The sequence below is a fragment of the Notolabrus celidotus genome, chromosome 2 (assembly GCF_009762535.1).
Source record: "Notolabrus celidotus isolate fNotCel1 chromosome 2, fNotCel1.pri, whole genome shotgun sequence".
Classification (NCBI taxonomy): Eukaryota; Metazoa; Chordata; class Actinopteri; order Labriformes; family Labridae; genus Notolabrus; species Notolabrus celidotus.
Window position 1 is genome coordinate 38,191,581 of NC_048273.1, and position 12,641 is coordinate 38,204,221.

The window sequence follows — 12,641 nt, forward strand, 5'->3', positions numbered from 1 at the left end:
ATGCTAAATATTTTGTTAAAACTGGCCTCAAAGCAGTCCTCCAATCATTATCTCTGACCCAGTTCTACAGCTGCAGGAAATCTGAATGTTATGGAGGCATAAAAAGACATGCCTGCTGTGCTTCAGAAGGATACAAAAGCCCCTATGATGAAAATGGGGCTGAAAATGTGATTCTGGAAGGTGAACAGAGCGAGGCCCATGTAGGAGAAGATGAAGTTCTCTGCCAGGAAGTGAAGGACCTCGAAGAGCTGCATGGGGAATATAATATTCATGAAGAATTCAATTTAGAAATGCATGAATACAAAGTAAGAGCCTTAAAATGTTCAGGTTCAGTGAGAAAATTTCACAGCAGGTTTTCCACACTGTGCCTCTGTGTGGATCTCTGAGCTCAGCATCTCGTCTGCTCTCTCTGAATCAAGAAGAGCTTTGAGAGCTGTTTCTTCTCTCCTCTCAGGCTGCAGGCATGATTACAGAGCTCACTGCTTCTATTCCTGTATTAGGTAGGAGGCACATAACGAGGGCAGTACCTTAGCATTTAACCATGAAAATGAAATCTTATTCTGAGGTAGTGATTCTCTAAAGGGGGTTCAACTACCTTTAGGGGAACCTCGGAGAAATGCAGGACTCAGCACTTTAATTTACAGCGTCACTCCACTACTGAGGCTTCATTCTCCATTGTAAGTTGAAGTAATACATACAGTTATATCATATCAACCCCAACACAGTCTCAGCAGATGTGTGTCTAACATGAGTCTGGTCCTGCTGGAGGTTTCTGCCTGTTAAAGGAAGTTTGTCCTTGCCACTGTAACTTGCTAAATGCTGCAAAGTGCTCTGCTCATGGTGGATTAAGATGAGATCAGACTGAGTCCTGTCTGGAAGATGGGACTGGATCTCACCCTGTCTTGATGTTGGGTCTTTGTTGATAATAGAACATAGAGTATGGTCTAGACCTGCTCTGTTTGAAAGAGTCTTCAGATAGCGTTTGTTGTGATTTGGCGATATATAAACAAAGATTGATTGATTGATTGATATCTGGCGCACGATCGGCCTAAAGGTTAAGTAGCGGGTGGCCGAGGTTTGATTCCAACCTGCAATCCCTTTCCTTCACTCTCTCCCAGTTTCCTCCTCTATCCACTGTCCTGTCCTCTACAAACAAAGGTGTAAAAGCCCAAAAATATGCACCTTAAAAAATAAAAATCTGGGGGTGCAGGTGGCCTAGAGGTGTAAGCGCCCCACATACAGAGGCTATAGTCCTCATCAAAGAGGTCGCCGGTTCGACTCCCGGCCGCAGTCATGTCCTGCATGTCTTCCCCCCTCTCTGCTCCCCACATTTCTTGTCTCACTTCAGCTGTCTCATCATAAAGGCACAAAAAAGCCCAAAAATATTTAGAAAGGAAAATGAAAATGAAAATGAAAGTACAAATCTGTTAGTTGTAACCCAAATAATTCTTTGCAGGGGTCATAACTTTACATCTGTGCTGAGCAGCAAACTTTTTCAACCTCCTGACAACTCCAAAGTATTTTTCCAAAACCAGCATCATCCCTCTTTATCCCAAATGTATTTAGCAGAATGTGTCCCCTCACTTCTTCTTTAACTGACATGTTTCTGGACTCAATTCAAGATAAAGTTTTATAATATATATGTTTGGTTAAAAGGTTGGCTCTGCTAGAACAGACACATACTCGATGTCACAGAAAGTTAAATAACCATATCATTTCAAACATGGTCGAGGCACTTTGTGTTTTATTCCACTTTTTGAATGATGTGCAGGCTTGTCTTCTTTTTCTTGCCGCCCTGCACCTTTATGATGTGTGTAAACCCCCCTTCTTTAAGAGTGTGTGTTTCCACAGAGTCGGTCACTGGTTTAAAGTTGTTGTTTAGTGATCAGACGGTAACGTGTCATCACTTTGTTGAACATCTTTGCTTGTGTTATTTTCGTTGGTGTCTTCCTGACTCGGGGCGTACTGGAGTTGAACCATTGTGAAGCACTTTAACCTTGCCATAGTAATTTCTTGTGCAGCTTTCTTTGAGCGTGCCAAGAGTCTTACAGCTCTGATCCAGAATGTGTCACGCTGTGTGTTGCCAAGGTGTTAATCTGTACCCTCCTCTTAAGACTAAACCCCCTCTGAGAAACTAAACAGCCACGTCAGGAGGGATGTCCTCAGAAAACCCCAATTAAGGTCACAGCAGGCTGATCCATCTGGCACCCTGTTTGTACTACGAAGGGGTCAAACCTGCCAAAATAAAGGGGGGTGCATGCGCAGAAAGAGGTCTGATGGTACCTGTTTGGTGCGCTTTGTGGACTCCTCAGAGAGGTTGTTGTAGGTGTAGTGAGCCTGAGTGATGCCACAGAAAAGCACGGCTACAACACCTGCAGAAAAACAGAAACAAACACGTTAAAAATGAAGATATCCAAAAGATAAAGTGCATTAAACAGACGAGGCTGTATTATTCAGGAATGTAACAATCACTTCATCCATTTAGAAACATTCAAAACAAAGATCAGCTTTCCCTCTGATTGCCTTTGAAGCTTCTTTGCATCACATTATCAGTTCATTTCATCTGCTGCACATCTGCTGCATAATCTGCATCTAAATCCCTGTCACATTTCATTTGTAGAACAGACGGGTGGAGTTCTCTGAGGTGGGTTTAGAAGCACTTAGTTTAAACAGCTCATTAATACGTTAGTCAGCACAATCAACATGTGAGGGGGGTTCATCCTGCATGACACGCACTTTGAAATCATCCGAGACAACCTTTGAAGATGTAAAAGTACTTGAAGGTTCATTTTGATTTTCATTGTGCACAAAAGAGTTTACAGGTCATGAGAGAAGCTAATCTGAGATGAGGATCATTTAAAACTTATCATGAATTTAGGGCACAGAGTTTAATAAGAGAGGGCATTTCAAAGGCAAAGGAAATCTAATTAAAGACATAATTAAGTTGCATTGTGGGAAATGTAGAGTCCAATGTTTTACAAGCTGAGCCCAGACTGAGGACGCCCTCTGCTGCTTCAGTGAGATCATCACTTTTCCTCATTGTTGTGAGCACGGCAGTTTAATATCTTTTCAGGCTTATCAGTCTCAGACAACGACATGCTTTTGTAGTAAGAATCATGGTGTACAATATAATGAAATAATCATCAATATAATCCATCACAATGATCTGTACGTCAAAAAGTGTTTTTGGTTAAACAAATGTCATAATCTGATATATCACATTTACTTGTATGTATCACCTTCATTCCCTGGGCTTTTTTATACATAGCTAATTCTAACTATTCTGCACTTCTGTACATATTCTTTATTATTATTTTATTTTTATTTTATTTCATTTCATTTTATTTCATTTTATTTTATTTTATGTTATTTTATTTTATTTTACTTTATTTTATTTTATTCTATTTCATTTTATTTTATATTATTTTATTTTATTTTACTTTATTTTATTCTATTTCATTTTATTTTATTTCATTTCGTTTAATTTTACTTTATTTTATTTTATTTTATTTCATTTCATTTTATTTTATATTATGTTATTTTATTTTACTTAACTTTATTTTATTTTGTTTTATTTTATTCTATTCATTTTTATTTTATATTATGTTATTTTATTTTATTTTACTTTATTTTATTCTATTTCATTTTATTTTATTTCATTTCGTTTAATTTTACTTTATTTTATTTTATTTTATTTCATTTCATTTTATTTTATATTATGTTATTTTATTTTACTTAACTTTATTTTATTTTGTTTTATTTTATTCTATTTATTTTTATTTTATATTATGTTATTTTATTTTATTTTACTTTATTTTATTCTATTTCATTTTATTTTATTTCATTTCGTTTAATTTTACTTTATTTTATTTTATTTTATTTCATTTCATTTTATTTTATATTATGTTATTTATTTTACTTAACTTTATTTTATTTTGTTTTATTTTATTCTATTTATTTTTATTTTATATTATGTTATTTTATTTTATTTTACTTTATTTTATTCTATTTCATTTTATTTTATAATATGTTATTTTATTTTACTTTATTTTATTTTATTTTATTTTATTGTATTTTATTCTATTTCATTTTATTTTATATTATGTTATTTTATTTTACTTTATTTTCCTTTATTTTATTTTATTTTACTTTATTTTATTCCTTCTTTATATAAATATTTTGACTTTCTTACATGCCGTGTATAAGAGCAACTGACTGAATTTCCCCCAGGATAAATAAAGTACTTCTGATTCTGATTCTGATATTAGTGACTCTTAAAACAGTTCATTTCAAATGATTATGGTATGATAACTGTCATATATATTTATACAGTGGCATACAGTGAAATCTATTAGAGAACTGCAACCCTATTATGAGTCTACCAACTTCAGAGGTTGCATTAAATATTCTCTGGTGTTTTTGTTGTTTTGGGAAGGGAAGGTTAACTAAAAACAACCATAACTTTTTTAACCTATTAAAATAATAAGGGTGTCAACAAACCAAACAACAGACAAGCTGAATTAAAAGTTGTTCTTATAATGTCATTCACTCTTTTGCATTTGTTTATATTCCTTTTTGGATGTTAAATAAATTATGTTTTAAGCACTGAATAACCCCTTTAAGTTTCATGCTTCATCTCTTCAAGCGCCATGTATTTCAAAATCAGCAAGACATGCTTTGGATTTAAAAACTGTAAGACTCTAAACAAGATGAGTTTGTCTTAAAATGTGGAGGTATATCATGACCGGGATGACTGAAGTCCTCACAGACAAGTTTGATTAGTGTACAGCTTGTCACATCTCAGGGTTAAGTTGTTTTATTTGTCTCTCCTCACGTTTATTGTCCTGTGCTTTGTGTTCTTGTTCCAGATCCATTGACTTCCTGCTCCCCTGTGTTTCCTTTTCGACTACGACTCTTGCCTCTTGTCTTGGATACCTCTGTCTTTTTTGACTGCCTGCCTGTGTGCCGAACTTGTTCTGATTAAATGAACTTTGAATTCTCGCCTGCCTCTTGAGACCTGCTTTTGGGTCCAAACTCTTGGTACAGCTTCACAAAGCTGTAAATGCCACATGCAGTCATACAAGATGCAATCAGAGTAAAATGTAACCCTGTCATGTAAAAAACATAATAAGAGAGTCCATAAAAGTGGAAGTAAACATATGTAGGTGACAAATTGACACTCTAGGAATTTAGAAGCCTGCACCAAAAGTTTACAAAGTTTCTCGGTCACACGTTCATCACACCATGAAGTCTTTGCTGGACAAGGAGAGAGTCGGACACTGCCTAAAAAGAAGGCTGCAGTCGTCACTGTGTAATGTGACAGACATACAAGTTGGTAGGAAATGCAGGGTCCAACATTATGTCTGTGAAGGTTCTCAGTCATCTAGATCATGGTCATTCAAAGCTTGATCCGAAAAGGAAACTGGACTACCAAGTACCAATTTCTACCAAGTCCAGTTTCCTTTTTGGATCAAGCTTTGAAGTCCAACATTATGAAAGAGTGTTTTTGCATTTCTGTCGTACTGAATACATCGATGCATTCACGGTTAAACTGAATAATGGAAAACATCGTGCTGATGGGCAGATCAAATAAGAAGCAGCTTCATTTTGTGCACAGCAATTGCACCGGTCATGCATCAGTTGCATGTTTAAACATCATTACTCTGTCCATGTGCTCTCTGTGATTTCTCCTGACTTCTATCTGCTGCGTTCTCACACCAGCTAACCTCAACTTCTTTCAGGAACTTTACCAGGAGAGGCTGGCTGTAAAAAAATCAGGTGAAGTGCAGCTCACCCTGAAAATGTAAGGAGACTTTCAGCAGCTAGAAAGAAGTCAAACTGTTTTCCTGAGCCTCAATACCACATCTGTCTGGTGCCTACTCCCTAAATTCAAACCATGTGTTTCACAGCCGCACTCTAACTCAGCTCACCTGTGAACCCACAGGCCTCGGCCAGCAGGAAGGTGCTCCAGGACATGAGGAAGAAGAGGGCCGTCTCCAGTAGAGGGAAGCAGTGCAGCTTGGTGAATTTGGTGACGTGACCGCAGGGTTAAAGATACAACACAGTCTCAAGAAACTCCAATCTAATATTTCAATTTTAAATCAGGTTTGAGAGAAAGGATATGAGAGCAGTGACGACTCCTGTAGCTGCTCCCATCACGAAGGAGCCGCTGAAAATACCCAGAAACACACCCACCGACTTGAAAAAGGCTGAGGCATCAAACATGTGAGTGTTTGCTCCGCTGGGCTGGTACGCCACTATGGACCTGAAATGAAATATAGAAGACTTTGTATTAAATGTACTCCATTATCAGTGTTGTTTTGAAGTGATTCATCTCATCATACACATTTTAATTTTGGCAAATAATGTCTGTATCCCTGATTTCTTCTTTTTCATGTCTGCCTAATTAGAATAAGATATCAAGGCGTTATGCTGGGTCGTGAAATGTTCCTTTAATTGATCCCTGTGTGTAACCGTTTTTATAATTTTATAATTTGCATAATTTTTTATATACCTTGGAATAGTAACAAACACTTTAAGAACGATGTGGCAACATCTTTTGTTTTTTTCCTTCTATTTTTAACTTTGAATCTCTCTTGTTTTAATCATTTTCTCATCTTTTCTATGTCAACAAAAGATATTAAGGTTGTTTAAGTGGGTTTATCTTTTTTATGTCTTCTTGGTATGTTTTTTTATTTTAAGGTTAGGATATTTCTTGTGTAAAATAATAAATAAATCAATAAGATAAGATAAATGGTCAAAGAAAATGTGTAGTAGTGTTTTATCGTCCACTAGAGGGAGCCAGAGAGCCATCTGTCTGTCTGTCTGTCTGTCTGGGATCAGTGAGTCGCGCCTTACTGCTCTGTCTCACACCACTGTGTTGAATTTCAGCATCAGAAGGGAAAAGCAGGTACGCTCGGCTTCTTGTCTGGTATGAAAGGAGGTAGAGTGGAGCAAATGAAGGATTAAAAAGGCAGAAATGTGACCTACGAGGAGAGGACGATGGCCACTGCATCATTCATGACGCTCTCTCCAAACAGCAGAGCGTACAGATCCCCATCTGCATGCAGCTCGTTGAAGATGGCCAACACCGTCACTGTGCACAGAGGAAAAACAACAGCCATTAAAACATATTGTCACGGATTACCCAAAGTCATTTCAGCACTAACAGATGTTGGGTTCATAAAGGATTTTGTACCCTCCTGTACAGATACAGGTTTCAGAAAATGGGCTCACTAATCTATACCAACATCATAAAGATGGCAGCCGCAAGTCATTCGAACAATTAAGAGAGGAATGCATTCTTTCAGACTTTTTCAGATATTTAAAACTGAGGAACTTTTTAACAAAACATACAGAATGGGAGAGCTATGAAGCTATCCAATGTACAAACATGTCTTAATAAACCTGCTATTAGGAAACAGGGAAAGAAAAGTAACACGTCATTTTTACCAAATATTCCTAGACATGAATTTCAATTATACTTCATATATAAGGGAGAGGTGGGAAACAGATGAATATTGATATTACACAGGACTTATAGGCGGAAATATGCTCCGAGGCACATCTAGTCACTAACTCAAATGTATGGAGGGAATTTAAGTGGAAGATAATAACAAGATTCTTTGGGATATCAGAAATAGGTACCAAAATGGGCCCAACCCACTCAAACTGGTGCTGGAGACATTGTGGGGATTTCCCAAAGGATCTGAAGGAAGAGTTAAGTTATCAACATCAAGCGTTTAGAGCAGTTTGAATTCAAAGTCTGCAAATCCACCTCAGGTTTGTGACTCGTTGATGTTCTAATAATGAGAAAGGCCTTCAATAATAATATATACAAACAATTTCTTATAAGCTCCAGTGATTTGTACAGATGTATAGGATTGTTTTTACATCACAGATGTAAAATATCAAAAGTTAACAAATCTGAGATATCAACTATACTGACTTTTATTCTTATAACTGTTTTATTTCACCTTACTTTATTTATTTATATATTATCTAGTTGAAAATGTTGTTACTTTTTATTTTATTTATTTATTTTAAGTATATAATCTTACTTTCTTTTAATGGTTTAATATCTTAGTGTTTTATTATCTTAGAAATGTATTTTATCTTAGTGAGTTTAATTTCCTGTGCTGAGTTTTGGAGTCGTTCTGGGGTTGGGGTTAGGATGGGGGTCTTTTTATTTTTATTTTTATTTTTTATATATATCTTTCTTTTTTTTAAATGTATTCTATTCTAAGTTGTTTTTATGTACAGCACTTTGTGTTACAATGTCATTATATGAAAAGTGCTTTATAAATAAAGTCTGATTGATTGATAACCCCCTGACTTCTCAGTGTTTCATTTTGGCTATAATAAGACATTTGTACAATACAATATGAACTGTGGTAACTTTCAGTGACTATTGGTTTGTTGCCTTTTTAGATTTATCTCCCACAGACTCACTGACTCATGAAATGTGGGATTTATTTTCCACTTTTCTAATTATAACCACGTTGAAATCTAATCATATCCATCTGACATTCTTCTTCTCACTAGAGAACAATGTATTATTGATGAAGCGGCTCAGTTTGTAAGGTGCCGCAGAGACTAAATGGGGTTGTGCTTGTGACGCGTCTTGCCATTAAATCAAAATCAAAGTTCAAAGTATGTTTACTATTTATCATCAAACACTCAAAATAAATCAATATCAAAAAAGTTCAAAACAAACAATGAAAATGACGGTGGCGGTGGCGGTGGCGATGGCGGTCAACAAAAAATACTCAACCCCACTCACCCTCTATGTGTGTACCCCGCCCCCAACTGAACAGGTAGATAAAAGGTAAACCACACCCATGAACCCCAAACCGGAAATGAAGTATGGTTAACGAATAAGATAGAAAATCAACATTATGGCCCCTACAATTGATATCTATAATTGACTTTGTGAGTAATCTGTTGAACTAGTCCTGGTCTCTGTGTGTTTGTGTCATACCTGGGTCTGTAGCAGAGATGATTGCTCCAAAGAAGAGACAGTCTGTGTAGTAAAACTTGTCCGTCAACTGTCCGACCGCCTGCATCAGTTTGACCACGCCGTACATCAGATTCCTAAAGATGGAGAGTGAAATGTAACCGTCAAACAGCAGCAACTTCGACTGAAAATAGCCACACTTTTTAAACGTTATTACATGAACGCTCACCCGATAACGAAGCATGAGATGGCAGTGCCGAGAAAAGCGTAGGTAATGATGGAGCCCAGGTTCCTGAAGAAATGTCTCTGCAAGATGGAAGAGGAAATAAGACAAAGACAGGAAAGTATGCTTACAAGTGTTTTACATTTCTGTGTATTTAACAAAAGTGCACAAAATCAACGTTATTGTTCTCATCTTGGGTCAGAAGATGTCCCTTTTTTATTGCTGTATCTATTTGTTGTTTTCTCTCATTATCATTCTTCTTTCAAACGTGATCATGTAGCAACAATTTAACAAACTTATTCTTAATCAATCACATACAACTATTATCACTGCCCTCAGATGGAGCTGAAACAATCAGGTCTACTTTTCACAATTACCTCAAAAAACAGCATTGCTTAGTCAAGAATGTTTCAGCTTCTTTGCTTTAATGGTTTTACAAAGTACTTAAAAAAACGTGTGACGTTTTCAACATTTTCTGAAAACCCTTTAAGTTAGTACTCCTCTGATAGACCCAACTCTACACAGACTCAGAGTCCAATCACAGATCTTGTACAGATGGTTATGAAATCACAGCAGTCAAAAGTACCCATCCCTCCAAACAATCTATGTGCAGTCTGCTCTTCGGCAGAAAACAGCGTGATGATGATTCAACCTACATTGTTCAGCTTCTACCCTCTGGGAGAAGGTTCAGGGTCCTTCAGTCCATTAACTATAAACACAGAGTTCTGCCCGTGTCCGTAAGGTTCTGAATAACAGGTCATGCAGGATGTGCCAAAGGTTGGTGCAATTAGTCGCTGCTGTCAGAAGGTTTATGTGCTACGGTTACAGTGAGATGCTGCTGTGTTTTCTGCAGAGTATCATGGAGTATGAAGGATTTCGATTAGGAGTAGGACACCATAGTATAGTTTAACTTAACCAAACTTTATCTATCTTATGTCGTCTCTGTCAGCACTGAATCGTTGAAAACTCTCTACAAGAATCTTCAGATAAAGTTAATTTAAGGGAAGAAACTTCACTTTTATTCAAACTGTCTTTTTGTTCAGCTTCATATCAAAATGAATATATTTTGGATCTCCCAAGTCCTCTTTATCTCTAGTTTTTAAACTTAATAAACTAACACATTTGGAAATGTCGTCCTCAATTTCAATATCAATATCCTGTTGTCTATATCTCCTTGTGAATCACAGGGCTGTCATCCGGACCCTCCTGACCCCATACAAGCCTTCATGTGACCTCAGATCCTTCGGTAGGTCATTACTAACTATTCCACGCTCAAACCCAAAAATCAAAGGCAATCGAGCGTCTGCTGTTCGGGCCCCTGAGCTGTGGAATGACCTTCTGGAGGAGATCTAGGAAGCTGACACGATGTCCACTTTTAAGTCACTTTTAAAAACTCACTCATTATTGATTTGATGGTTTATTGCTTTGATGCTTGTTTTAATACTTCTGTTGGATACTAATATGTTCTTGATTGCTGCCTACTGCTTTATTCATTTTTTTTAAAGTGTGTTATAATTTGTTCTGAAAGGCACTATATAAATTAAGTTATTATTGTTATTGTTATTATTATTATTATTATTATTATTACTATTATTATTATTATTATCATCATCATTATTGTCATATTATTATTATTATTATTATTATTATTATTGTTATTATTATTATTATTACTATTATTATTATTATTATCATCATTATTGTCATATTATTATTATTATTATTATTGCTGTTATTATTATTATTATTATTACTGTTATTGTCATTATTATTATCCTTACCCTCAGTCTTAGTCATCCACACTTCACTGATCTTAAATTGTTAAATGATCATCTTTAAATCAAACAGGTCAATATGTTTTTATCACAATGTGTTTAAATATATTCATGTGAAATGTAACTGAAGTTTGTGCGCTTCATTTCAAGTTTGAGAGAGTGGTTTCCTGTTTCCACACAGACTTGTAGCTTTAGTGGGTAAACCAAATGAATTATTTTCAATCTGCTAGGACCTCAACCATGCAGCTATTTTATTTTATGAAACTTTCATTAAACAAATGTCTTTAAACACTGGAGGATTCAGCTGTGGTAGGGTGAGTAACTTGTCAAACAGGATGAGAAACGTAAACACACATTCAGCTGTTTGACTGGTTGTAAAACAAACAAAAGCAAACACGGATCAGATCCACAGATCTGAGCTTCCTCATGCTGTCGGTGTAAGAGAAGTGCTGATTCAGATTTGTAAAGGAAACAGTGTTTTCCTCTGTGACTGTCAGGAGGGACTGAAATCAAACACCAAAGAGTTAAACAGAGAGAGATAAAAACACTGCTCATTATTTTCAGGATTTACATGACAGATCGTCTGTGGCAGCGCGGTGAGATGACTGACAGATAATTATATACAAACATCTTCACATCAGTTACAGTCCTGTGTTCAGCTGCAGAGATCTAAAACAGATTATATACTGAACGGACAAGTAAACACGCAGCTAAACGGAGCGCTGCATCTTCTTCTGTTTCCATCTAGAGCTGCTAACTCTGAGCTTCATATCAGCTCTCTCTGCAGCACATGGTTGTTGAAAAATAGTCTCTAAAATAACAGACCAAGACGACCTGCTTCCTGCTTCCTGAGGCCTGATGTTTGACTCAGCAAATTCCTACTTGAATTAAACTTTCACCAGAAAAACAGAAAGGCTCGTACGTACAAAGCTTCAATATGTCAGTGTTATTGAGACGACCTGCTTGAGGCACCCTTTAAAAACAGGAACTTGGCACAGACAGGAACAGCAATGCGGTTTTATTTAGGGATTTTTTGTGTATTGTACAGTTTCATGATGTAAAAATGATCCTTTATGACAATCATAGCTTATGCCCAATACATGAATGTAATAGAAGGCAAGAATATGCAACCAGAGCAGCTTCAAAGTATGACGGCATTTCCACAATGTCTCTCTTCAAGGTGGGGTTGGTAGTCTGATTTAGATACACTTTTTCTTACACTGGTTAAAACTATCTTTATGTCCCGATGCAGTCTATACATGACGTGGTTTTTGAAAAGGGCAAAAATATCCACTATCTACAGCCGGAGTAAGAGGAGTAAAACAACAACCAATCACTGCAATTAGGGACCAATGAAATGCCTGCCAGCGTCCTGCACATGCATTTTCCCAGTGTGCACTTGTACTGATTCAATGCGGGTAACAGAAACCAGAGGGATTCAAGCTTACTGGAGAATGGCAGAGAAAAAGCCATGTTGCTATTTCTGTGTTCATATTAGCCCGATGCTAACGTTCTCTTCTCTGTCGGTGAAGAACTTATCGTGTCTGAGGTCATTTACGACAGACACACCAGCTGTGAAGGGAAGTTTTTCAACTGTGGTCATTACCTGTATTTGTGTGTTGATTTGGCCATGATGCATATCTGTGTTGTGTCTTTGTGAAATAGAAATAGGCCCAGTTGGCATTCA

At 36.5% G+C, this 12,641-nt stretch overlaps 1 protein-coding gene across 3 annotated transcripts in view; it reads right to left on the bottom strand.

The window, feature by feature from the left end:
- slc9a7 (solute carrier family 9 member 7) overlaps positions 1-12,641 on the bottom strand; it is a 59,595-nt gene that overhangs the window by 28,078 nt on the left and 18,876 nt on the right. For all 3 annotated transcript variants that reach the window (XM_034699911.1, XM_034699925.1, XM_034699918.1), the window contains 7 exons: positions 9,186-9,262; positions 8,981-9,093; positions 6,991-7,096; positions 6,124-6,265; positions 5,931-6,036; positions 2,284-2,372; positions 135-248 (listed from right to left, as the gene is read on the bottom strand). In XM_034699911.1, the coding sequence (XP_034555802.1) occupies positions 135-248; positions 2,284-2,372; positions 5,931-6,036; positions 6,124-6,265; positions 6,991-7,096; positions 8,981-9,093; positions 9,186-9,262 (747 nt within the window). The remainder of the gene's footprint in view (positions 1-134; positions 249-2,283; positions 2,373-5,930; positions 6,037-6,123; positions 6,266-6,990; positions 7,097-8,980; positions 9,094-9,185; positions 9,263-12,641) is intronic.